Below are 27,594 nucleotides of genomic sequence, written 5' to 3' on the forward strand. Positions count from 1 at the left end.
GATGCCTGCCTTGCTGTCCAGTGGCAGACTGGATGGCTGTCCGGCTTTCGTCTGGCGCCAGCTGTATGTGCGGCGGGCGCTGCGAGCCCTGCGGCGCCTCCACCAATCGGCCGGCGGTCGGCCGTCGGGCCGGTCCGCACCGCTCGGCGGCAGATAATGGAGCCGTCGCATGCCAGTGGGTGCGTCCTCTGGCCGGCTAAAGATCGATAGTTCGGAGCGCGACGTCAGCTCAGTGTGTGTGTGCTTGCTGATGCGGTTGCGGCGGATGTTGCGCCTCGGCCGGCCAATTCGAATTGCTCAGCTGATGCCAGTCAGGTGGTTTGCTGTTCCCTTGGTCCGGTAGAGGTAATTTGTCGCTGTAACCCGCGCCCCACCGGGGAGGTGACTTCCTCCCGAGGTTTTTCGAGCGCAGGTTAAAAACGAACAATCGCAGCAGCACAAAATTTGTATTACCTGTTCATCTGTCAATGTTGCATCGTTTGTGAAAGCTAAGTTTCTGATCTACTGAGATCAGTGACCTTGGTGAGGTCAGAGAGCTCAAGCTATAAATAAATCTTGACCACATTCAACTTTTGTGTGGCTCATTTGCCGTTGTTCGGACTTGTTTTTGTAATAGAACATGATAGAACCTAAAGCTTGCATATTTCAGATTGCTTGTATGCATCTGATTTTTCGGAAAAGGCATGGTGAGTTATCTTAAATTAGGGCAATTTTGCTGTTTGTACGTAAATAATGCAAATTTGTACGAATTTTTGTGTACTTTTTGTGTTCTCATATTACGTTAAGAGTACTAATCTATATGCACAACCATCAAATGCATAGAGCACATCGCCTTGGCCTAGATCATGACCTACCTCTGTTGGTACCTTCTGCCTTGGTACCCCCCACCCTCCCTCGGCTGGGTGCAGTTGTCTAAGACCCTCGGCTGGGCGCAGGTTAAAGGTCCGTTTTAGGTTGTCTGTCGATGAGTTGGCCTGTTGGCGGTGATCCAACACTGGGTTGGTCCGTTCAACACGGCCCACTATTCTAACGGTCCGTTTGAGGCACTTTGCTGTGGTACCCTTCGCTTGAGGTACTCCGCTGTTCTGTGGATCCTTTTACGTTGATCCGTTCTCCTGGCGGCTTGTTAGGGATAGTCTGCCGTTCTGGCGGCTCGTAACAGGTGGTCCGCAATTTTACTGATCGGCAAGAGACGGTCCGCCATCCTGCCGGTCCTTTGGAGGTAGCCTGCAGTTTCGCCGGTCTGTCTGGTGTTGCCCGCTGTTCGGCCGCGCCGTCGTTAATGGTCGGTTGCCTGTCTGGGCCGTCTGTGATGGTCCGCTGCTCCTCTGATTCGTCTGCGGTGCTCTGCCGCTCCTCTGGGCCGTTTGTCGTTGCCCGCTGCTCCTCTGGAAGGTCTGTTGTTTCCCGGTGTTCCTCTGGACCGGCAGCGGTGGTCCGGTGTTCCTCTGGAGCGTCGGCGGTGGTCCGGTGTTCCTCTGGACCGTCAGCAGCGGTCCACTATTCCCCTGGGCCGTCTGCGGCGGTCCACTGTTCCTCTGGGCCGTCTGCGGCAGTCCGCCGCTGGGCACTGCCGCCACTGGAGGCGGAAGTACGCTGCCGGCCGACTATCGACCGCTTCCTGGGACTGGCAACGGCGCCGCGAGACGCCGCCTCCGCGCGCCGGGCACTGAGCACCGGGCACGCGGTGCCCGGCCCGGTCCTCGCCGCCCACGGCCGGTGCGGACCGGGTGCCTCCCCCGGGGTATCTGGGCCTCGGTGCCCGACCACCGCAAATGCACGCCACGCGGGGGAGTAATGCTGGCTTAGTCGTGGCCTTGAGGCCTGACGCCTCATGCCGTCCATCGCCGGAGCGTCCACGTTACGTCCTTTCGACGACCTGTAGCCTGGAAACAGTGAAATGGAATCGCGTTGCTCAGCAAGGCGGGGGCACGCGACTCTGCTGGGCTGTCGCATTGTACGCCGCTGACTTGACTGCAATGGCTGCAAGGCGACATTTTTCGGTAGTCTCGCGGACAGCTTGTCACCGCCGTGACAGCTTTGGTGTTCAGAACAGAGCAATCAGCAGCGCGTCAGCCGCGTCGTTACACGCGACTCCTCGTCCAAAATCCTGACAGCGGTTTTTATGTTTTTAGGTTATGCCGCGGTCTTTGTGTTGGCAGCGCCTTGGGGCCAGTTGGCGGACGCCGCGGCCTTTGTGTGTGTGTGCGCTCACGGCTGTCAGCGCGTTACGCCGAGACCGCAGGCGTTGGCGGCCTTTGTGCCGCGGGCAGGGAGGGGGTCGGGCGGCGACAGCAGGCCCCTGTCCGTCACTGGAGCGCGCCGTCGGCGCTGCGTGCCGCCCTTAGTAAGCCGTGGGCAGAGGCACGCTCGCGGCCCGTCCTCCCATCGATTCGGCGTCCGGCCCAGCCGCGTGGAAGTTATCTCGGCGCCGCGCCGAGTTCGCCCGTACCGCCGGCCCAGCTCCGGCGGCGGCCTGCGCCGGGCTCGACTGGCGGTGCCCCGGGTCCTGCCACCGCTCATGACGTACGCTGCTCGGCTCGGCTGATGGGTCTTGGGATCACGGCCCGTGGCGTGCTGCGCTCAGTGGAGTTTGGAGGTTTTCATAACCGGATCTCGGCTTCCGTGGTGCTCCCGAAATTTCTGTCGTTTCCCCTCGATCTTTGTCGCTCTCCGCTCGATCTCCCTCGTTCTCCTCTCCGTCATGCTACCCCGTGCCGTCCTCTCTGCGCGCGGCTCGGCTCCCTGTTTTTACTAGCCGAGTGTGCGGACGTGATCCAGCGGTCCCTGCGGCCTACTCCGCCGGCTCCCCGACGCGATGTGCGGCGCTGACGGCCTGGTCTGGCCGGCGGAAGAGCGGCCCGTCCGCTGGTTGGTGTAATCAGGTACTTTGGGTGGTCCTCCTGTCGCTGGGGATGATCCAATGCTCCAGGCTGTCTGTCCGTAGGCATTATAATCAGATATCGCTGGTTGTCCCGCTCATCAGTCCGTATGCTCGGTCATGTGGAATCGCCCGTCGGCTGACATGATCGGATACTCGAGATGATCCCGTCTGTTTGTCAACATGATCGGGTGCTCCCGGCGTCGCTTCCGCTGGTGAGCAAGACTGGACCTTTCTGATGATCCGTCCGTTCGTTGGTATGATCATATAGTCCTTGTCTGTTAACTAGCGTGATCAGGTACCCCTTTTGGTCTGTCCGGTGACTAGTAGGATCAGGTGCCCCCAGTGATTCATCCGCTTGGTTGGTGTGCTCAGGTGCTGATGGTTATCCGTTCCGTAGTCGGTGTGGTAACGCGCTTCTGGTGACGTATCCATTGATCAGGTGCCCGCAGTTTGGCGTCTGTTGGCCGGTATCGTCAGTATTCTCGGGCGGTCCATCTCCGTGGGTCTGTGCGGCCGTTAGCCCGTCCTGTCGTCGGAGCAGTCGGGTGAGCGGCGGCGGCGGCCGGTCTCGCGCACCCGCCGCCCCGGACGTGCCGGGCTGCTCCAGCGGTGGACCGCTGCCAGCGCCGCGCTCGGAGCCGGCCGCCGGAATGTGGCCGGCCTCACCTCCCGCTGGACGCCTCCTCCGGCGCCGCGCGTGCCGTCGCCGTCGCCGTCGCCGCCGCCGCCGCCGCCGCCGCCGCCGCCGCCTCGGTCCGATCAAGCAGCGCGGGCGAGACTGCCCTCTGCGGTGGTGCGGTCAGAGCAGGCGGCGTGGTGGGCGGGACAGCGGGCGCTGTGCTCCGGACGCTGAGCGCCTGTTGCAGCCCCGACTGCCTGTTGAACTGCGTCCCGCCTCTGACCGTTACGTGGCCCCTGCCCGCGGCATGTGACCTGTGACAGGCACTGCACCTGCCAGGTCCCGTCGACGGCGTCGTGTCGCCGTGTAACTCACTTCTTCGGGACGCTTGCAGCCCGCCCGCGGCTCTGAGGCGGCCGGGGCCACCGCGCGGCACGTCAACGCGAGGCCCCGTGCCGCTGTCCGTGTGGCTGGCGGCCCGGCGCCGACCGGCCGCTGCCGGAGGGGTGACTAGACCGTAGCCGCCGCGGCGCGGCGCCCAGGGCCAGTGACGCGGCGCCGCTTGGCCGGGCGCGCCGCCGTCACCGCCTTGGCACCCGAACGCCGGCTGCCGAGCGTCAGGGTCAGTTCCAGCGCTAGCGTCGGCTCCGCCGCGGCGGTGACGGCAGCAGCCGGTCCTGCGCGGGATCGTCGGAGCGGGGCTTCGCGCCGCCTCGGCTCGACGCGTCGAGGCCTCGGTGCCGTGGCCTGGTCCGGCGGTCTAGCGGGAGCGTTGGCCAGGCCAGTTACGGGGCCTCGGTGCCGTGGCCTGGCCCGGCGGTCCAGCGGGAGCGTCGGCCAGGCCAGTTGCGGAGCCTCGGTGCCACGCGCCGGGCGTCGGCCCAGTGCGACGTTACGGCACTGGCAGCGGTTGGCAGCGGTCGCCGCTCGCTCACCGCACGTCACATGTTTGTGCTGGCCGAGCCCGGCCCGCCGTGCTGCCATCTGTCGGCAAAATCGCCAGAGTGGCGGAATTGGCATCTCACGCAGGTTTTGCTGAATAGGGTTCGTTTTTTACGGGCTGTCAGGCGGTGATGTGTGTAACAGGAGTCCCCAAGGTCCGCAGGAATTATCGGTGCCTCGTCTCTTCTGTGTGCTCCAGCTGTCAGCGGTGTTACGGCGTAGTCTTGAATGGATGTGTGTGATGAACAGCGGTACATGACGGACATGGAGAGGCGCGGGAGATTGGCGAGAACGTGCAAAAACCACACCATGGAATACTTCACGGGATAATACCCCGTGGACAACTGGAGATTCCGCGACAAGCAGCACTCCCTCCCATCATGCTTGCTGGGAGCTAAAGATTGGTATGTTCTGTGGACGAAATGTGAGGGGTAATTCGGTGCATGTAGTGCGCTAGAATGCATATTACACGAGCACTGCCCACAGTGGCTTACCGCGTAATGAATCATGAGCGTACTTTAAGGCTGAGTGCTGCCGTTATGTCTGTCGCAATTGACATCCATGCCTGGCTTCTTTGTCCGTAAATTACACGGTCAGGGCACTGGGAAACTACGCTCTAGAGGGCATGAAATGAGCCAGTGAAGCGGAACGGCGTCGCCCCCCGCATGAAGTACAATGCATGCGAAACAAAAGTGATGTTCTGCACTCAAAAACACATGCGTCAAGGCGTGTCCATTAAGTCAGCTCAGCTGTCGATCGTCCGTTAACTCGTCGCCGGCCTATGTCCGTGGCGCAATATGACCTCAGCGGGCGGCGCGCCCAAAGCCCCCAATCACTACCGGCGTGTCCCCGCGTCTGCGGGGCTCGTCGCCGACGACCGGGCTTGTTTGGCGGGCGCGGCGGCTCCGGGGTCACTCGGGCGACGCCGCGCGACAAACAAAGGGATTCGTTGGATGGCTGCCGTCGCTCTCCCGATCTCGTGGCGGATTGGGCTCTCTGCGATGGCCGCTGAGGAAGACGGCCGGCCGGAGGCTGCGCTGGGCCGTCTGCTGTGACTGCGGCCTGGCGAGCGGCGACCGTGGCCGCCGCCGCTAACTTCCGCGTTGTGTGGAGTTCTTCTGCACGTTTCCGCGGCGCACGCGGCGATGGTGTCGCCCGCGCTTTCGGAGGAGCCACGTTGTATAAGTCCCGCACGTGCGCTGGCGTGCTCATGTGCACCTCCAGTGTGCTCCGGGGCACGCGACTGATTGGCCCGCCTGTGTGTAATTCGGGTTCTTGATCTCCTGCTGAAGGCTTGTGGTTCATGTGCTAACTTTGCGATTCCACGTGGTGGTCGACCCTACGAGAAACGTGGGACGTCCAGGGACGTGCACACATGGTACCTCCGGGGCGCGTGTCCCCTCCCCTTACCAAGTGTGTGACATGAAATTTGGTCCGCAATCCTTTCAATGAATGGATTTTTGGGATCAGAGCTCACACTAAGAGCTGTTGTGATGTGAGCCCTGGCTCCTACCATCCGATCGCGAAAATTCAAGTCAACGGCAGAATTTGGTGGCGAAAGTTCAGCGTGCCGCAGTGCTTGGCATGGTCCGTTCTGCCTTCTAACACCACCTGACCTTAAGCACGGCTGCTTCCACCGACCACAGGCCATATCTGTGAAGGGCAAACAGCGAGCGCCTAAAGCGGCTCGAGCACACCTCGCCTCGGATGGGTGGATCGGAAGGCCGGCGCTCTAACAAACTGAGCCCTGGGGACGAACGAAGTGTATTGGGACGTTATGGCATGCATTGATGTGTACGTGACCAGGCGTTGACGGTTAATGATTCCACGTGGACGCGTAAAAATGAGGGGATTGCTAATGTGCGATGTTGTTTAACGGGTCGCAAGAAATTGCGTCCGTCCGCGTCGCTCCGCTTCCGCATACAAATTTGAATTTTCGCCTCTCTCCATGGTGAAGTCCTGCGTATGCCCTGAGGGCAGCTGCTATCATTAACAAGCCTTTGGGTATTGCGTAGTCTCAAGTAATTCCACCGGGTCAATTGCCACTCGCCTGGCTATGCCATCATGTGCGGGTACTTCAAATACATGCGCTCAAGACCAAGAGCCGACCGTAATTTGACGGCGCGAACACACGAAAAGCTGAAGGGTTTTGGTTCTGTCCAGTTCGGCCCATAGTGCCTTCACGGCATTTAACTTCGGCTGGGAAAGTTTGCCTTATTGGTCATTTGTTGGAGTGCGAGGGACGAACTGACGCTTCGTTCGAATGCGGGGAGCCAAGTTCATAGTATGGAGGATGCAGCTGCCCTTCAGAACGTGACTAATGTCGCGGATTCCTGTGCTGTGGATGGTGCTTCCCGCAGCAGACTTGCCAGGGCTCCCTGCCATGCACTTATGTGTGCACAAGCTTTCCAAGGACGGCAATGGCTACCTTTATGTGATAACGGCGGCTAGGTATTTGCAACATTTTGAATGCATCGGCAGGCCCTGGAACCCTTTCGGACTCGAGTTTCGTCAACTCTTTCGCATTTGTGTGGTTGGCTGAGTCCATCGGTCCGAAGCCCACCGCAGCGTCCATTGCTGGATTGTTTTGCCGCCCGGGTTCTCCGGGTTATTCCTTATGTCCGGTCTTGTCTGTGGCGGTTTGGAGCACGCTGGTTATGGCTGCGGTGGGCACCAGCGGGGTCGCCCCCTAAGGCCCTAGACATCGCCTCGCTGCTGGCCGAAGCGAAATATGCCGCGCGTGGGCCGAGTGCGGGCGGGCTGGGCCGCGCCACTCGCGTCAAGACGGCCGCCACCCACCCTCCCCGCCCACTCCAGGTCTTATTGATCACCACCGGCTGTTTGCTAACGCCTCCCGCGAGAGTCGCGATCGGCCGGCCGCTCCGCCCCGCCCGTGCCGTTGTCAAAAGCAAATGCCGCCGCCCGCCCACGGTTCTGGTGTCGCTCGACGGTACCGCGGTACTGATATCGCTCCACGGTACCGCGGTACTGATGTCGCTCGACGGCACTGCGGTACTGATACCGCTGCTGGTCTGCGGTACCGATGCTGCTGCTCGTCCGCGGTATTGATGCCGTTCCGCGGCGCCGCGGTACTGATGCCACCCCACGGTGCTGCGCCGTACGTCCCCGGTACCAGCGTCCGCCGCGCCGTCCGCCCGGGCAGGCGGTGTTGTTTGCCGCGCTGATTATCGGGACGGTGCGGCCCGCATTTTGCCCACCGCCTGGGAGTGCCGCGGCCGTGCGTCAGTCCATCACACGCGAGTTCGGTCGTGAGTGTCCGGCGCTCGGGCTCCGCCTGACGTGCCCGACCGGTCTGACTGCAGCCGTGCGCTCGGGAGGGCTGCAGGCAGAAATAGGCCCATGTGACGCAGCGCCCGGGGCGTGGCGGCGGCTCTCTGGGACTGGCTGGTGTCGGCGGTCGCAGCGGATTGTTCGTGGCCCGAGACTAGGTGGGATTATGTGTTGAGACGAACTTTTCATTGGCTGCCTGGACGAGCTGTTGGCGCCCTGCGACGGGGTGAGATGGGTTGTTGGAGTGGACTGTTCGCTGCCTTGGACGAGGTGAGAGTGCTTGTGGGTTTGCAGCCTCCTCTCCATGGGAAGAGGTGGGAGTGGCTCCGCGCCTCAACCCACGACGTAGCCGGGAGGCATACGTGATGCCAGCCGCCCGGACTGTGACCAAGTTCGCCTACTTGTCCGCCTGCCGCGGGCAGCGCCTGTCGCTGACGCGGCTAGGAGCCGCCGCAAGGCTCCGCTGCGGTCGCCGCAGGCTGCCTCGTGCGCTTCACGACCCCTCACAGGTGGCCGGGTCACACCGGACCGGGAACACCGCCGGCCGGTGACCAGCCCCCGGCCTCGGGCGGGACCCGGCCCCGACCTCGGGCGGGACCCGATCCCGGCCTCTGCAGCCGACTGGGCGTCAGATGAGCCGCACGGACCGCCGGCTGCCCGTGGACTGGCGCTGGCTGAGGAGTGGAGCGTGCGGGAGGCCGCTCACGCGGGATCGGCGGACCACGCTTGCCTCTGCAGCGGAAGGACGTGTCCTTCCAATCGCCTGGCAGTGGAAGAACGAGCATGCCAAGCCTGATTGATGGCCGTCCGATTTCGAGAAGCTGGTGGGTTTTAGCAATGACGTGCTTGTTTGCTCTCGGCCAACAGCAGTGGAGCGAAGCAATGCATATCTGTCTGTCAGCACGGGCCATGGCAATCTACCGTGGCACTCGGCTACTCGACCAGCCAGGACTCCGGGAGATTGCACACGGGCCAGCGGTCCCTTGTGCTGAGCAGTAGGTAGGTCCAGATCCTAGGGCCAGCGGTACCTTGTGCTGAGCAGTAGGTAGGTCCAGATCCTAGGGCCAGCGGTCTTTGTGCTGAGGAGTAGGTAGGTTCAGATCCACGGGCCAGCGGTCCCATGTGCTGAGGATTAGGTAGGTCCAGATCCACGGGCCAGCGGTCCTTTGTGCTGGGGAGTAGGTAGGCCCAGATCCACGGGCCAGCAGTCCTTTGTGCTGGGGAATAGGTAGGTCCAGATCCACGGGCGAGCGGTGCTTTGTACTGGGGAGTAGGTAGGTTCAGATCCACGGGCCAGCGGTCCCATGTGCTGAGGATTGGGTAGGTCCAGATCCACGGGCCAGCGGTCCTCTGTGCTGGGGAGTAGGTAGGTCCAGATCCACGGGCCAGCAGTCCTTTGTGCTGGGGAATAGGTAGGTCCAGATCCACGGGCGAGCGGTGCTTTGTTACTGGGGAGTAGGTAGGTCCAGATCCACGGGCCAGCGGTCTTCTGAGATAGGGAGTAGGTAGGTCCAGATTCACGGGTCAGCAGTCCTTTGTGCTAGGGAGTAGGTAGGTCCAGATCCACGGGCCAGCCGTCCTTTGCACTGGGGAATAGGTAGGTCCAGATCCACGGGCCAGTCGTCCTTTGTGCTGGGGAGTAGGTGGGTCCAGATCCACGGGCCAGTCGTCCGTTGTGTTGGGGAGTAGGTAGGTCCAGATCCACGGGCCAGCGGTCCTCTTAGGTGGGACCTGCCGTGCTTCGGCGACAATCCGGCTCCCAGTGATCGGCCCAGAAACGGCTCAGCGATATACCTTGCTGAGCACTGATTGGGATCTCGTTTCAACAAGTGGCCAGCTTTTCATTCAGCATTTTCTCGATTCGCTTTTCTCAAAGGAGTTTGAGGAAAGCATGTTATGCGTCTTTTTCCCGAATTATTGTATTGTGGCACCGAAAATTACTTCACCCTCTTACTGCGGGCGTTCTGTACATTCGCCCCAAGAGCAGCCTCCTAAAATGTCAAAATCGAAGCGGCTTGCAAAATGCAGCTTTCCGCCACGCGGACAAATGCATTGAAAGCTCACGTCAAACTGCATCAGATAGCTGTGTCCGATCAATGGTGAAGGTGAGTTTTGACAGGTTGGACGAGGTCAAAGTATTCCAATTAATAAGTTATAGACACCTGTTCTCATTTCAAGAACTATGCAGAGAAGACGATGCGGAAGACGGCGTCGTTGCAGCTCTATGAAAACTATCAGATAGTTACTAGATGTTATCGACACATGTGACCTGTGAGTTACAGTAGCGAAGGCAATTGTTTCATAGGCCTGTCCGGCTATATTATGGACTAAACGAACCTCATTAGTGGGGAAGCAGGGTTGAAGACTATTTTTCAAGCCGTAAGATATGTAACTAAGTATTAAGATGGTATGACCTTTTAACTGTCAAATCAGGTCACAAATTATACACTTTGAACCTAGCCTGACCTTGGATAATCTCACCTTGAAAATCCACCAGAGCGATGGTTTAGGCTGCCTAGAAAACGTTGTTGATAGTGTTTCTGCGAGAAAGGAGTTCCATGTGTCGCTTTTGAGAAAAACGTCACCGAGATGACCTCAACAAGAGGTCGTAAGGGGTCATCATGAACCTGCCAAGGTCACAAGCTTCAAATTTTCATGACATGGGTAACAAGTGTGTTAACTCTGGTGCTAGAAATTTCGTCACCGCGCTCAAAATCGTGCAGAGGTTATTCCGTAAAAAAACTTTGGGTCTTATGAGGTCCGTTTGTCGGCGTGGGCTAGGTAAACATCCTTGGCGAAGTTCACCCGCCATCTATGCTCTTTCACGTATCTATAAAGAGAGCATCACCACCTGCCAGCAAGCAGCCCGTCCGGCAGTGGCAAGCCACTTAATGACCTAAAGAAGTGAGAACGTGTTGAACTTTAAGCTGCTACTGCCCAACTGCCCAGCGGAACGTCGAGGCGGGAAAAAGCCGCCAAATGCTGACAGGTTTCACTTGGCGGGGTCCAGTTGTGCTATCGTGTATCGCTGCGTCGAAGAGAGAGTGCCAGGTTTGGTGACTACCACAAAAACCCTCCGCGATGGATGCTTGGGACTAGTTTTCACGAAACACCTTGGCAGTCAGTGCACGTAGGTCATGTAGAGCGTTAACTGAATCACTAACTGTGGATATTCACCTTCATAACAACCGGACGAGTTTTTGTGCTGCGCACAGCATTGGACGATGGCGCTGTTGATCATATAGTACCGGTTACCAATCAGCTTCGAAGCCAGAGGCTTCGTAGCCGCGGGAAGCCAATAGCAAAACGGAGTTCCTGCACGACTAACTACCGGCATTTGATCGAAATAAAGTATTGGTCTTGTGCGCGGTGCGCTATAGCACTTGAGTGATTGATCACATCCATTGAATATCTATGCTGGCCTCAGGTTGGCGAAGCCAAATGCATTGTAGCTGTAGCGATTGTAGCTGTAGCGATGTAGCAACCGGACGAATAGCGGTTTATAAACAAATCCATGGAACTGGCACTGCGGTCTTCATTGGAAAGATCCATCTGTGTGCGTACGCGTGCAGTTACCTTGAACCTGGAAGTACCGATTCGTACCTAAAATACATCGACATTTTTAAGTGGTGGAGCCCGGCTAACTCGCTCTTCTTTCCACGTGCCAAGTCGGCCCTCTGCGGCCTAATCCCGGCTGGTTTTCGCAGGTTCCCAATGGGGGCTTGAGGCACTTTTTATAACAGTACCCGGGGTGCCGATGGTGCGCGTCTAGGAAACCAGAGGTACGGGGTTCGATTCCCCGCGGTGCCCGTGCCCGCCCTTCCTGCCAGGGTGAGAGGCAGGCGACGTCATATAGCCTCAGCAGCTGAGTGCTTCGTAAAGCCCCAGTGCACATACACATAACAGTATCCATACGGAATGAAGGATATTGTTATCAAAGACAGTCAAATGAGGTCGGTCCTAACCCTGCTCTACCACTTTGCTCCACCACTTTGATCTCTTGTCTGAGGAGTCTAACCAGCTCCGAGTGTGGGCAGTGCGGGGCTTACAGCCGGAACCCGACACCAGCCATTAAGGCCTTGCAGCATAACCTCACACATCTGTCTATCGCTGCCTTGGACGGAAGCTCTTCACCGCCTAGTTGGCTTGGGCTAAACGGAATGTTTCTGTGTGTCATCAGCTTGCAGGCAGCTGTCTCACGAGCCCGTCGCCTATTGACATCGCCGTCGTGTCACATGCCGCCGTAAATCCACCATAAAGCCATCCCGATGTGGCTTACTAGAAACGCTCCCTGCTTGTGAAACGCATAGTACAGGCTGCTAGTGTACAGTGCAGAAGAGACAGAGTATATTTAATATTGGTGTTCCGAAAAGGTCTTGGGATGTCGCTGCAGCTTTTCGTTGCTATCTGTGAATACTTCGAAGTGTGATCTGCCCACGTGACATATATCCTAACTTACAAAAACCAAAAGCTGTCGCGTGTGGAGGCGGCGGCCGCACTATCATGCGCGGATGTCTGGCGGGCGGCGAACGCCTCGCGGTCGCCGTCGGGCGCTTGCCGGAGACAATGCCGGACTCCGGAGGTATCCCGGCTGGGGCGTCTGTGCCGCGCCGCCGCCGCCGCCGCCGCCGCCGGGGGCTGCTCGGGCCGGCGCCCGGCCGTCCAGCGCCCTCGGGAGCGGCCGGGCCCCGGTCCGCGTCGCCGCCGCCGTCCCGCCCCGCCCCGCCCCGCCTTCACTGACCGGCAGCTTCTGTGTGCCCAGGCCGCCGACCGCCATCCCCCCGGCCGCGTAGACGCAATGCGAACTGTAGCCAACCACGTAGAGAGCAGCAAAGTAGACAGTAAGTGCAGCCGGACACCGGGCCGGCCGGCCGGCCGGGCGCGGCTTTCTCTGTTGCCGGCGCGCGTCACCCCGCCTGTGAGTCCCGCTTGTGCATGGTGCGACCTGTCGAGGCCTGCATGCCCGCATGTCGCCGCCGGCCGCCAACGGGCGACGCCGGACCCTGCACGATCCTAAGGCGGAGATGGCGCTGGAGGTCAGTGCCCGAGGCGCGCGCCCAGTTGGCCCGCGGCCCACGTGGTGATCTCATAGTGCTGGCGCCGGCTGCCGTACCCTTAACGCTCCGCGGCGCTCGGGTCGCGCCTTGTATCTGCATGAGGAGCGAAAGCCATGGAGCGATCGCCGTGTCGCTAGGTATCTCCCTGCCATGTCGGAAATGCTCGCTTTAGTGTTGGGGCTGGTGCTGGGCGCACGCGCAGCAGCCCCGAGTGGCTCCCGGGCCGGCCGGCGGGCCCTTGGCGGCGTTTTTGGCGGGTGTTCAGACTGGAAGAGCGGCGCCACGGACCTTGACTGCTGGCAGCCTGGCTGGCAGCGGCGTACGCGCCACCTGTCGGTCGGCGTCCCGGCGGCGCCTCAGATCTGACGGTCGCTCTGACCTGCCCCTCGCCCAAGGCCGCCCCTCCCGCTGCCGCCAGCAGGCCCAGACCCCCTCCCGCCGCCACAGGCGGTCGCGCCATCCTCCGTGAATGCATGATCAAAAGGCGCCGGCGCCTGTCGGAGGGGTCCGCCGTTAGATCATGCGCTCCGTTTCTCTGCTTGGCGCCTCAGCCGTGACCGCCGCGCAGGAGGGGTCGCGTGGAGCGGGCCCGCCTCCCGTGCGCGGCGGCCGTCGCCGGGCGGGCGGGACCGGGCCGGTGTCGGGCGGGCGGTGGCATGTGGCGCTCGCCGTCCCGTCTCGCGTGCCGCCGCTCGTGCGGCCCCAGCGCACGCCTGCAGCCGTGTCAGCGCCGCGGGCCGGGCCGCCACGCCAGCATGCGGCGGCGCACGATGAGGGCGGGGAGGCCCCGTCAGACGCGAGGCGGCCGACTCGGGAGGGAACACCGCCGACGGTGGTTTGCGGCTTCCGTGGGAGGACCGCGCAGGCCTGACGCCACGCGACGTCGGCCGCGGTATATTGCCGACCGCGACGCCCTTGTACGGATGGGTGACCCCCGGCCTGTGGCCCGCTACTGCAGGTCACACCAAGTATAAAACGAGGCAAAATTAGTTTGCGATTTTAAGGAAGGCGACCAGAATAAAAATTGCCTTGCAGCACCAGACAGGCACGGAATAGAAGGACGCTGCGTTCCGCGTCATACCAAAATGTTAAGTTCAAGTTGCAGGCCCAGTTCAAGGTGAGGTATGGCCATTTCATTGTTCTACGTTTCAGAGTTACGTGTCCTGTCGCAACCCATGTCGACCGTTCACTAGTCGTCGGTTGGTTTGTTCAATGTGTCAGTTTACTGACCGATTCTGAAGGATGGTCGTCACAAGTTATTTGGTTTGGTCTGGTACAAGTCAGCTGGATCTCTAAAAGCGTGGAGGCCGTACATACCTTCACGAATGACGTCATAGCTTTTCCATCTGACGTGACACCGAATTTGTTTGCCAGATTCCGTCATGTTTGTTCATAATATCGGGAGTCCACCAGGAATGGTTCGAAAGTTTTTGTAGTCAAGAAAGTTGTAGGGCGTTTTAAGAGAAGGGCTTTTCGACCGCAGGGCCTTCCCGGCTAGCTCAGTTCGTAAAGCATTGGGCTCGCGATCAGAACAACGAAGCTCGAATCCCAGCAGCGCGAACGAGGGAAATCGGGCTCTGATGCGGACATGACAGCGAGCCAAATTATCATCTAGCCATTTTCAGGACTCAGTGGCACGTGATGGCGGCCAAGCAGTCAACTGGCCGAAACGTTGTGTACATGATTGTGTACACAGTATATATAATTACGTACCGGACGGTGATGATAGTCCGAAGGGCTACTCCATCCGTGATACTAGTACCTCGTCTCAATCTCTCTACAAAGCGATAGTTCCTTTTTTTGGCATGGTTGGACAATGATATTGTGGTTTGGGCTATTACTCTGTCATTATCTCGAGCGTGCGCACACATGCTACACTGCTCACATGCATGCTGCCCTCCCCCAGAAGTTTGCAAAGTCTGTCCCCCGTTTGTGTGCACTTTTGGTAACCTCGTAAGCTGTCTGTGATCGAGGGGATGTGATGGAGGGCTAGTTGTCCATTGGCTCTGGGCCCGCGTCCGCCCAGAGGGAACCAACTGTTTGGCCAGAGCATTACACAGCTGTCGTTTGGCAACTGTCCAGACAACGTCAGTCGGGCGTGGGGCAACCGAGCCGTGACGCTGCATGGCACGAAAAGATCCTCCGCGATCCTGGCGGGTGAAAAGGTCTGTAGCTGAGCTGGGATGAGACCGCCAGGGCGCCGTGTTCTGGTTCCAAACAGCAAGCTGTGTCCGGCCTGCCCTCCGGGCCTAACGCCACGTCCGATTCTTCGCGCCGCCGCCGCCGAGGGGGGTTAAGAACGCCCCCCCCCCCTCCTCCCCAGCGGCAGGGCACCTCGGGCCGCCGGGCGGCGGTGCAGGACCTCGGATGGAGTGCCGCCGGTCACCCCAGCCTCACCAGCCCGCGTGGGTCCGACACCCATCGCGCCTGTTGCGTGGCGTCCCACACAGCACGACGACAGCTATCGTCCGCCGCGCTGCGCGCGTGTCGTTTGACTCGGAATGCGGCTCGTTGCGTCGTTCCCGGTGCAGTGTGGAGTGCGCCTTTTTGTTCAGGGCTGCGTCCGTTCCGGTTCCGCGCGGGGGCCGCCCGCACAGCTGACGGTGTTGTTGCTCTTTTCACTCGATGCTGTTCGTGTTATCGACGCCGGTTCCCGGAACCAGTGACGACCCTCCAAGCACGAGCCCACAATCACGTTCTGTCATTTTATGAACTTATGCCTCTTCAATCCTCGTTCATTGATTGCCGCCATTATAAATGCAACACACCGGTTGTGAATTGTTAATCACTACCGCGTAGCATCAGCCACATCAGGCATCAATCACCTGATATTGTGTTCGATTGATGGCGCGGCGTTGGTTGACGGGCGGCCGGCGCGCGAGCCGTGCTGCCGGCCGTTAACGGCCAGCTGCCTGACCGTGCTGTCTCTGTGTCCGCAGTCCCGGCCATAGTGGTCTGCAACGGTGCGGCCGGCGGAGGGGCGGCCGAGGCCGACATGCAGAGCGAGACGACGGACCCTCTCAAACAGGTGTGACCGCAAGGGGATCAGGGGATCAGGGGATCAGGGGATCGCAAGCGGGCGTGACCTTGGGGTGGGATCTCAAACAGGCGTGACTTAAGGGCGGGGGGGGGGGGGTCTGAAGCAAGCGTGGCTGTGAGGCGGGGATCTCAGACAGACGTGATTTTGGGGTGGGGGATCTCAAACAGGCATGAATCTGGGGCAAGGGATCTGAAATAGGCGTGACTTTGGGAAGGAGGATCTCAGAGAGGCGTGACCGCGATGCGGGATCCCAAACAGGCGTGACTTTGAGGCGGGATCTCAAGCAGGCATTGATTTTTGGAGTGGGGACCTCGAACACGCGTGACCTTGGGGCGGGGACCTTAAATACGCGTGACCTTGGGACGGGATCTCAAACAGGCGTGACTTTGGGGCGGGGACCTTAAACACGCGCGATCTTGGGGCGGGGAACTTAAACATGCGTGACCTTGGGTCGGAGATTTCAAACAGGTGTGACTTTGGGGTGGGGTTCTCAAACAGGCGTGACGTGAGTCGGTGGCCTTACAGGCACGTATGACTTGGGGCAGGGAATCACTCCACCCCCTCTCAATAGATGTGACCTGAGGTGACGGGCTCTCTCAAGCCGGTGCGACCTGGGGCGATAGACCCTCCGAAGCAAGTTATCCGATCGTGATGTGTGAGGCACTAAAACGGGCCATCAGAAAACTCATAACTTGGCAGCGAAAGGAGGCACGGTACATCATCCATTCATTCGAGCGACTTGAAACGATGAACCCTCTGGAATAGCCGTCAGACACTCCGGCGACGCTGAGCGGCTCAGCTGAGTAGTGTGGAATTCAACTCCCTCAACAGTGGACCGAGGCGGCGAATCCTCCCCACCCACTGAGATCCATTGAGACGACGGCCTCCCCAGCTGGTTCGCTGACGCGCCCGAACAGCTGACTGGGACACCGCAGTCAAGTGTCCGAGGAAAACTGTTGAATCAGCTGATCAGAATGCCGTGCGGAAGACCCCGGAGCGGTCCGCTGCGGCGGGTGGCCGAGCGAGGCGCCACTGGCACAGGTGACCCGGCCAGCTACCAGAGGTGACCAGTGGCACACGCGGTCAGCTGTGCGGCCGGTCGGGACGGGCGCCGGAGCCACGTTCGGCGGCGCATTGGAGTGGCGGCGGCGGGTCACCGGGTTGGCCGGACGCGCCGCACCGAGCCCGCACAGCCAGGGAGGGGCCCTGGTGGTCCGGGAGGGGGAGGGGGCGTGGTGCCCCCGAGGGCAGAGCGGACGCTGGCCGCAACGTCAGCGCGTCGGTGGCCGGTTGGGCCGCGGCTGTCGATGGCGTACGGCAGTGGCGGGTGATGGACGCGATCGCTGTTCAGGTCGCAACGGCGCGGCGTGATGACACATACGTGTAACGGAGCAGGCCGACACCGTCCTCTGGAGCCGGGTGTCGGGCCGAGTGCGTTTACCAGCGTTGAGGTCAGCCACTCGTGACATAAATATGTATGTGGTCGACAGGAAACGAATTTGAAACATGGTCTTCCTGATGCAATGCAGAAAATGCTGGAGCCCAAGCCATGGCAAATGATAACTATGTCAGATGATGCATATATACATATATATATATATATATATATATATATATATATATATATATATATATATATATATATATATATATACATATATATATATACATATATGTATATATATATATATATATATATATATATATATATATATGTATGTGTGTATGTCTAATCTGACCTATTTCATATACATATATATATATATATATATATATATATATATATGTCGACATCACTTCGCATCTCCGTTTAACAGTTTTCTCGGCAAATCCAGAAGACTTGAAACATTCCAGAGGCACAGTGACTCACCTTTTACCGCCGATAGCGGTGCTTTTATGTTCCGACTTCGCCGTCGCAAAACAAAGAAATTGTAGTCTTTCAGTAAATGTTGCGTAACTTTCAATAAATAAATGTTATATACATATATATATATATATATATGTATGTATATGTATATATATATGTATATGTATATGTATATGTATATATATATATATATATATATATATATATATATATATATATATATATATACATATACATATACATATATATATATATGTATATGTATATATATATATAATATATATATATATATATATATATATATATATATATATATATATATATATGGATGCAAAGCTTCTATCTCAGATGAGCAGCCGGATTCAACCAGACTGCAACGTGAGTTCGTACCAGTCTCCTACTCTGAGAGAGCCAGCCGCATGAAACGATTAAATTCCGCAACCATTTATCTTTTCCAACGGTTCTTGAATGCCGAAGAGCGGCTGTTCTCTTAAAACATTTGTGGTGAATGCCGAATGAAAAACAAGAATGCAGCTTGATTCCGCTTTGGTTGCGGTGCATTTTGTAAGCCATTGCTTTGATGGCTGAGAGCCTCCGAACCCGGAGCCGTGTTTTGGAACTTCTGCAGGCGCTGCTTTGCCACTTCGAGGCTGAAGGTCCCAGACGACTTATGATTGATTAAGTTTCTGTGAAATCCTCTCCTGTTAGCTCGTAGGTACACCCTTGTGGTGTTCATTCATGCCGGGTTAGATAGTATTGGATGGAAATGTTGTTTATTCATACCGGCCTTTTTCTGAGTTGGATCCCCACCGTGCCCATGAAAGGTCCGTGCACACACGCATACACATTACGCATACCCATAAAAGGTTAGTAGCCTAAACAAAAGACAGCAGAATAATGCGCCTTTGAAGCGTCGGCTGCAGTTCTTGTTACCGGCGCATTGGCCAATGAGAATGGCGTACGTCTTACGATGTCAGTACAGACGTTCACGCAAACCCGTATGGACCACAAAGTGCCACCGGCCGGTCACATAGCGGGCTGAGGGGAGGGGGGAGGGGGACTTCGCTGCGAAAACGACTTCCGTCCACTTGGTGAGTGAAATGGGAAACAAGTCAGAATTGTATGTCCTGCACGCAACATTTACTGAAAGACTACAATTTCTTTGTTTTGCGACGGCGAAGTCGGAACATAAGAGTACCGCTATCGGCGGTAAAAGGTGAGTCACTGTGCCTCTGGAATGTTTCAAGTCTTCTGGATTTGCCGAGAAAACTGTTAAACGGAGATGCGAAGTGATGTCGATTATATATATATATATATATATATATATATATGAATTTATTTTTATCAGTATATTTATATAAATATAAATATATATATAGATATAGATATAGATATATATAGATATATATATATATATATATTTATATATGTCGATAGCGAAAAAGGTGGCTAGTAGTGCTAGTTGTATTCTGCACAAGTGTACCATCCAGCACCCTCGTGCTTTTGAATCGAGGCACGCCTTCTTGTTGCCCGCTGTCTTTCTCCTGCACGAAAGGATATATATATATATATATATATATATATATATATATATATATATACAGCGTCTTGTGTGAAACAGTATGAAATAAGTTGCACAGAATTAGGGAGGAATAGTTTATAAGGGGTACAGTAGAGGGCTGGTCAAATTTGTTCGTGTTTTGGTCGTAACAAAGTCGCTCTTTCGTAAGAATACCAGCGCACAGTATTTTCTCGGGGTCTGTTTCGAAACCGCTGCAGAACGCGACAGTTCAGAAACATCGCAGCGTCGTTTAGAAGTGACAGCTGGATACAGGAAAACTTGGCGCTGACAGTGGCGGCCGAGACGGCTTCCGGAAGCGTGTAGAATCCGTAACAAACACGAACCGTTGTGGGGTTTTGGAGAGCAGCATTTGTGTGCTGAACACTCGCTAATTTCTACTTGGTAAGCAGTGGGTGTGCTATTTACAGCTACGCGCCTTGGATGATTGGTTCCGGGTCGTTTGTCTCACTGTGGCTTTGTATCTAACAGACTTTGCTACAGGACTGTGTAGAGCGGAACTTGTACAGGAAACCCAGTGTTTGTCTCGTGTTTCAATTAACACCATCCCTTTCAGTTAACCGTGTCGCTTTTTACATAACGTGTAGTTTTTGTATTTTATCACGCCGCCCCCCCCCCCCCTCCCCCTCATCACATGCCCATACGTGGCTGGTCTTGTGGTCGTGAGCGCAAGGAATTGACTCACCAATGTAGCCTGGCCTTCCCATTCATGTTTGGTGTTCATGCCTCGCTGTCCTGGGCATAACGTGTGCAACCCTCCATCGATTCCGTCCGTAAATCTCGGCGACAAATCATCAGGTCAGCCGGAAAACTGTAGAATTGTAGGATATACAAGTGTCAGAAGCGTGAATCGTCCCGGTAGTGCAGCAGCTTTATTAGTGCATTTATCAGCTGTTTGTCTCGTCGCTTAGCCAAGCAAGCGTGTGATCACTTGTCTGCATACTAGTTATAGGTTGGGGCGCGTCTGCTGGGGTGCGCCTGTCCGTCCGTCTGTATTCATTTTACGTCGTGCCGAGGCGCGCGCGCGGCGAGGCGATGCGTACCGGCACGTTTCGTGCGTCCTGGCCCATGTCCCGATTTCCAACAATTTTAATTAGCATTGCTTAGCTATGTGCCGCTCGTAAATCTACTTGAGCCAGGCAGCCGAAATCTCACATTTTGTGACGTCGGAACGCCTCCGGTCGACCGCGGGATCATCGGCTAGTGTTTTAAGGATAGCAACAAACGCACTTCTCCAGCGCTTTGCTAAGAGAAATGTAAGTCAAGCTGCACAGATCAGGTGAATGATAATTTGCGGATGCTACGGTGAGAAGACTTATACAAATGCATAGTTTTTTTTTTTGGGGGGGGGGGGGCGAAGCCGGCTGATACCAGCAAGCACAGCATATTCCCTAGTTGCTCCTTTGGAATCGCTGCCGTTAGCGGCAGTGGCGCCCGCAACGGCGTCCTTGACGTTTCTGGATTGCAGGCCAACATCTTGTTTAAGTCTTTGTCACAGGTTTCAGTCAATTTTTGTTGAGAACTGATCTGGCCCTGGAGCATCAATGAACGTTTTGGTTTTTGGTGGTTTTTTTTTCGTTCAGGTGTATAAGAAGGGCTGTTTTATTCATTTTTGAGGCTGATGCTGGGGACGACCGAGTTTGAAAAAAATAGTAATCGTCCCTCCTTTTTGATTGTATCCAATGAGCGTAAGGTTGAGTCTTTCTCTTATTCTTCGGGTTCTAACCGTGTTCAGCAATGCTTGTAAAAACAGTTAATGGCGTGCCGTCCGCAGTGTGTAAAATAACCTGCCTCCAGCACACGCGCTTGACCAGGGATGGCCAGTGGCCCCTGCCTCATTTCCGTCAAAATTGTAAGTGATTCAGCTCACATATCACCAGGCGGGAAAGGCTGACTTGCGAACAGAGCACCCTCCCCCAGCCCGCATCCCTTTGTTACGTTCCTACGTCCCTGTCCTGTGCGCGCAGCCGATTCTTACGGGTTCCGCCTTTAAAATTCGCCGAGCAAGGGCTATATCAGCCGAAAAAGTCTACAATTATTTTAAGAATCCATCTAAGAGTATTAGGAACACAATTTTCGCGAGGAGTGCGACATCTGTCATGCCTTAAACATACATGAGGAGAGAGTATTGCGAAGACCTGTGGAGACTTGCTGCGCGGAAAATTGGCGTTCAGATATTGCCCCTCCCCTCCCTGACATCCGCGTGTCCCTGTCCTTCAGCTGATCATCACGACGTCCCTGCGGTTCCGGCCGGGTATGTCGGGGCGAAGGATCCAGTCGGTGCGAACAGCGTGAAAAAGTCAAATGCGGTCACAAAATATCTAAACGTAAATCGCCCCTCTGATCCGTCAGTTCAGCACCTGATATGGTGATCTTTCAGGCCCGCCGCTCAGCGAAGCAAGCGCACAGGCGCTCCATGATCTCTTAGAATAAGAGCCTTTCATTAGGGCCTCTGGTCTTTGCTGTGGAGCGACAACAAATGCAGCCAGGGTGAGGATTTCATTCAGTTCCGTCTCCACCTCATCCAAATTTGAAAATAAGTGGTTGCTACGTTGCGCATAAAGATATCGCTGGTTTTTAATCAGCTGAAAGGTAATCCAGAATCAAGCACTAGTACGGTTCCCGGCAGGAGCGAGCCACCTGAAATACGATATTTTCCAGCACGAGGCCGTTTGGCGCATTACGGTTAAATGGCTTGCGCTCGAAGCTGCTCAACTTGATTCGCTGTGACACAATTCAGGATTACCTGTTGCATTTGACACCTTACATGGCGAATGATTCACTGAGCATAAGACCTCCGGTCGAAGCCTGTGTCGTGACAGTTGGCATGAGCCAGCACGAGGGCTTAAGTCAAGGGAGCAGGCGGCACGTGCAGTCGGTTAGCGGCAGGCCAGATGAATGCAATCGACACAACGCTGACTCGCCAAGAGCGTGATAACACTTACTGAGGGCGATTCCCGACACCCACTTAATGTTGTGATCCTGCCGTCCAATCGTTCTGCCATTCCGACCGCCGGAGAGATACGAGTGGTGGCCCCGAGATCTCCTTGTCACAGTCGACCAGTCCGGGATCGTGCGGTCTGGTGATTGCTGGGAGGCGGGGTGTTTGGATATTACCTCCCAATGCCGGGCGGCCCTTCGTTCGAACCACCGCCGCGCAGTCGTAGGTTCCGATGCCCCAGCCCCAGCTCTTCGCCCGTGACATTGACCCCTGAGTTGCCGGCGCTACCGTCCGTCGGCCCCTGCTCTCCACCTCCCAGTCGTCGGCTCCTGCTCTCCACCTCCCAGTCGTCGGCCCCTGCTCTCCACCTCCCAGTCGTCGGCTCCTGCCCTCCACCTCCCAGTCGTCGGCCCCCGCTCTCCACCTCCCAGTCGTCGGCCCCTGCTCTCCACCTCCCAGTCGTCGGCCCCTGCTCTCCACCTCCCAGTCGTCGGCCCCCGCTCTCCACCTCCCAGTCGTCGGCCCCTGCTCTCCACCTCCCAGTCGTCGGCCCCTGCTCTCCACCTCCCAGTCGTCGGCCCCTGCTCTCCACCTCCCAGTCGTCGGCCCCTGCTCTCCACCTCCCAGTCGTCGGCCCCTGCTCTCCACCTCCCAGTCGTCGGCCCCTGCTCTCCACCTCCCAGTCGTCGGCCCCTGCTCTCCACCTCCCAGTCGTCGGCCCCTGCTCTCCACCTCCCAGTCGTCGGCTCCTGCTCTCCACCTCCCAGTCGTCGGCCCCTGCTCTCCACCTCCCAGTCGTCGGCCCCTGCTCTTCGCCTCCGAGTCGTCGGCTCCTGCTCTCCACCTCCCAGTCGTCGGCTCCTGCTCTCCACCTCCCAGTCGTCGGCCCCTGCTCTTCGCCTCCCAGTCGTCGGCTCCTGCTCTCCACCTCCCAGTCGTCGGCTCCTGCTCTCCACCTCCCAGTCGTCGGCTCCTGCTCTCCACCTCCCAGTCGTCGGCTCCTGCTCTCCACCTCCCAGTCGTCGGCCCCTGCTCTCCACCTCCCAGTCGTCGGCCCCTGCTCTTCGCCTCCGAGTCGTCGGCCCCTGTTCTCCGCCTCCCAGTCGTCGGCCCCTGTTCTCCGCCTCCTAGTCGTCGGCCCCTGTCCTCCACCTCCCAGTCGCCGGCTCCTGGCTTTCTTCCCGATGGTTGTCACTCCAGACTCCCACTCACACCTTGATTGTTGACTCCGAGCCCGGAGCCCGGGCTCCGGCGCCCGGTCGCGCTCGTCGCCGAAGCTGCCGGCTCATCCCAATGTCACGCGTGCTGCGGGCTGCGGTCGGTCCGGTCTCGCCCGCCGCCAGAGCTGCCCGCTCGTCCCAATGTCACGCGTGTGGTCTGAGAGGGCCATCGCTGGCTCGTTCGGCCCTGCCTCCCCGTCCCCCGAGGCCGCTCAGGGCCGCTCCAGCCAGAGGCCGGCTGTCTCCGCACGTGCCACGGGCCGCACGCCGCACGCCGCACGCCGCCGTATTGACCCCGTGGTGCGTGACGTCAGCGTCCGCTTCATACCTGCCGGCCGCAGTGTCGGCCGCCGGACGACATGCTCAAATACGGCCGGGCGTGGGCGTCGAGGGCCGCCGCGCCGCGCCTCCAAAGCTCGCCTGGCTGAGGTAGGGCCGGTAGCCCGCCGGGCTGGGACGACCTCGTCCCGTGCTGGCCTAGTACCGTCTGACCTCGTCCCGCGCTGACCTCGTCCCGTGCCGTGTCGTCAGGAGGAGGCCGTCGATTCGACGCAGCCGGAGAGCGTCCCGGCCCGGAACGGCACGGCGGCGGCGTCGGAGCGCGCGCCTCTGCAGCGGCAGAGCCGGAGCCTGGAGCTGCCGACGACGCGCAGCGACCACGGACCGCACACGCTGCCCAGACAGAAGGTGAGATGTGAGGCGTCACAGCACGCTGCCCAGACAGCAGGTGAGATGTGAGGCGTCACAACGCGCTGCCCAGGCAGAAGGTGAGATGTGAGGCGTCACAGCATGCTGCCCAGACAGAAGGTGAGAGGTGAGGCGTCACAACGCGCTGCCCAGACAGGTGATATTTGAGGCGTCACAGCATGCTGCCCAGACAGGTGATATGTGAGGCGTCACAGCATGCTGCCCAGACAAGGTGAGATGTGAGGCATCTCAACACGCTGCCCAGACAGAAGGTGATATGTGAGGCGTCACAGCATGCTGCCCGGACAGGAGGTGAGATGTGATTCGTCACGACACGCTGCCCAGACAGGTGATATGTGAGGCGCCACAGCACGCTGCCCAAATGGAAGATGAAACCGTCTAATGCTGGCTCGTGGCGCCACGCGCTGGTCAGACAAGGTGATCAACCCCGAATAAAAAGGCAAGATGCTTTCCAGACACGAAGTGAGATCCGGTGCTAACACCATGGCTAAAGTCGTTTCGCCCCGTCTGGACCGAAGTTAACGTCCGAGTGCCTTCCATCGTCGTGCCTCGCATACCATGGCCACAGAAGCCAGGCTGCGGCCACGCTCCGTCAAGCCCCAGCCATGTCCTTGGCCCGGGCATCCAGCCTTGGCAGGCCAGCACCTGCCGTGCAGAGCCGTTGCGTTCCGTCCGGACGGAATCCGAGCCCTGCACCGGGACCGGCCAGACCGACGGCGCTCCCGCGAGACCCGGCCCGGCGGCGGCGCTCGTCTGGGCCCGGGGGCGGCTCGGATGTCCGGTGGTACCGGCGGCGACCTTCGCGGCGCGGCGGCGACGTCACTCGACCCGCCGCTGCCGACGCCGCGCGGAGGTGTCGGTGCCGCCGCCCCGGTGCCCGGTGGAGCGGCGGTCTGCGCCGCGTCGAGTCTAGTCGGACAGCCGTCGATGTTTCAGCGTGGGCGGCGGCAAGTTCGACGTAATAGCTGTCGATGCGTCTCGGCTGTGAGGAGTCGGGCCGCCGCGCTGTCAGCCGCGCAGAACTCGGCTGGCGATTGCGGCTCGAGTGCCGGCGCGGTTGTATGTTCATCACTCCGTGGCACGTCGACGCGAGGCTCGCTGACGCTTTGAGCGCTGTTCAAGGAACGGCGCTGGTTTGTCGTTTCCCGCAGTCGGTGAGGCAGGGTTTGACGTCATGCTTACGCGAGCGTCAGCCGTGGTACGGTTTGAAATAGCCTCTCCGTGTCCCGGCGACCGAGCGTCAGGCGCACGTTCGGTGCGTGTGCCCGTGCCGGATGCGATCAGGATGGCACGCGTCTCGAAATGAATAGGCGCTCGCGCGCTTTGTCCTACAGAAATAGAGGTGTCGAAGCCTCCGAAGATGGAGGATTAGCGGCAAAGTTCCCCGTCCGAGCGATGTTGAGCCCACGACAATCCTGATCACACGCCGGCGACCTTCCGCGATGTTGAAGTCATGTACGCTTCGTGTAAAACACGGTCGATCTCACGGAGTTTCTGGGACGTGGCCGCTCCCGTCAGTGGATCTGGCGTGTGGGTCCCGAGCTGTTCGTGTGCCTCGGTTTTTTTTTTGCTGGCGTCCTCGATTGCAGTAGCCTTAGTGGGCGCGCGTTCGCATCTGGGATGAGTCGTCATCAAGCTGAATAAATGATGCAGGGTCGTTCGATTTGGGGGCATATGAGCGCTTCGTATCTCCCCTCTGTCTCTATCTATTTCTCTCCCCCTCGTTCTCCCTCTCCCATCCCCCTCTCTCTCTCTCCCCCCTCTTTCTCTCTCCCTCTCTCCCCCTTTCCATATGTGTTGTTCTTTGCCTCTCTCTTTCCCTCTGTCTTGACGTCGACGTCGGGTCGGTCGCCGTCGGAAGCGTGGTGTTGCAGCGAGCTGAAAATCCCGGGACATCCATTCCGTTCGATTACGCAGCAATCGCGCCGCCCAATATAACCAATATAAATGTATGCTGAAATGGCGAGTGAAAATCGGATTCGGTGAGTGTTTGTTCATGGTACTTGTGTTCCTGATTTCACATCTCTTGGCGTTAAACTTTGTAAGTTTTACATCATGTTAAGACGCACGAATGCGTAGGATACAATTTGACATTTTTAAGGCATACGACAGACCCTTGATGATTTATTTGTCCACACCGGAATACTGGGATGAAGCATAGTAATGATTTGATCAGAGCCTTTGAGTTCGCTAACCTTAAGTATAACCCTAACCTTAATACCCCCCCCCCCCCCCATTCTTTCTTCTCGGCAGAGTGCGTGACCGAAGGTGCTGATGGGCACCCACGCCATGTGTATCTCTGACCTGCCCCTCCCTCCCGGCAAAGTGCTGATTGGCACCCACGCTATGCATATCTCTGACCCGCCGCACCCTCCCAGCAGAGCTCGTGCCGGAAAGCGCTGATGGGCACCCACGCCATGTGTATCTCTGACCCGCCCCTCCCTCCGGGCAGAGTGCATGACGGAAAGTGCTGATGGGCACCCACGCCATGCATATCTCTGACCTGCCCCTCTCTCCCGGCAGAGTGCGCGACTGAAGGTGCTGATGCGCAGCCACGCCATGCGGGAGGAGACATCGCCACCGCCAGACGTGGAGCTGCCTCCCCGCTACAGCCTCAGCGTCAGCCACAAGCTGCGCAAGTTCCACAGCCAGGGCAGCACCGAGGGCCGCGCCGGCAGCCCCCACCTGTCCAGAGGTGAGTCCCCACCCCTCCAGAGGTGAGAGGTGCTACCTGTCCAGAGGAGGCAGTCCCGCCTCTCAGGAGGTGAGAGCGTCGCCAGTGCCCACCTCCCCACCGGTCCTGAGGTGAGCGGCGATTCCAGTCCCCCACGTCTCGGGAGGGGCGAGCGCTTCGTCGCCAGAAGTGGGAGGCGTCTCATCGCCCGGGTCACCTGAGGGAACGATGTCCTCGCTTGGCTACCTCCCGTGGGATCTACAGTTGAGTAAGCTCAGTTCAGAGGCATGTGTACACGTAGCACAGGTTCATAGCTGTCACAGCTAGCTGTTTGTAGACGGCGCGCCTTTGAACACCAGTATCTGACTGACTGTTTGCTGCTCACTGGGGAACCACGACTTTCCGGTGCACACTTGTTTTTTACCTGTGATTTTCACTCGATGGCGGCGAATTTCCGTTCGTGTCATGGCTTTGTTTCCCATCACATCTGAAAGTCAAATAAACTGGTCAGGTACCTGTGCTGCTGGCTGCTATGCCATGCTATGCTATGCTACGCATTGCTCTGCCACGTTTGCCGGTTGTGATTTTCTCTCTCAAATAATTGTCGCCCCTCTCTCCCCCGAACTGCTTTGTGCATGGGTATAACCCATCACGATGACTATCACACAGAATGGTTCTGCTCTGCAGTTCCTCATGCTGTCGGCGCCGTCGGGTGTCTTTTACGCACTGGACAACAGAGTTAGGCGCCGAGTGAGGCGGACTTGAGCGGTGT

At 57.9% G+C, this 27,594-nt stretch overlaps 1 protein-coding gene across 1 annotated transcript in view; it reads left to right on the forward strand.

The window, feature by feature from the left end:
* Window positions 1–27,594, forward strand: part of LOC119089917 (R3H domain-containing protein 1) — a 74,972-nt gene that overhangs the window by 36,621 nt on the left and 10,757 nt on the right. The window contains exons 3-6 of the mRNA XM_037212722.1: window positions 12,499–12,577; window positions 15,733–15,821; window positions 23,972–24,127; window positions 26,672–26,843. Of these exons, the coding sequence (XP_037068617.1) occupies window positions 12,499–12,577; window positions 15,733–15,821; window positions 23,972–24,127; window positions 26,672–26,843 (496 nt within the window). The remainder of the gene's footprint in view (window positions 1–12,498; window positions 12,578–15,732; window positions 15,822–23,971; window positions 24,128–26,671; window positions 26,844–27,594) is intronic.

Source organism: Pollicipes pollicipes, unplaced genomic scaffold (assembly GCF_011947565.3).
Source record: "Pollicipes pollicipes isolate AB1234 unplaced genomic scaffold, Ppol_2.1 Scaffold_3087;HRSCAF=3621_pilon_pilon_pilon, whole genome shotgun sequence".
Classification (NCBI taxonomy): domain Eukaryota; kingdom Metazoa; phylum Arthropoda; class Thecostraca; order Pollicipedomorpha; family Pollicipedidae; genus Pollicipes; species Pollicipes pollicipes.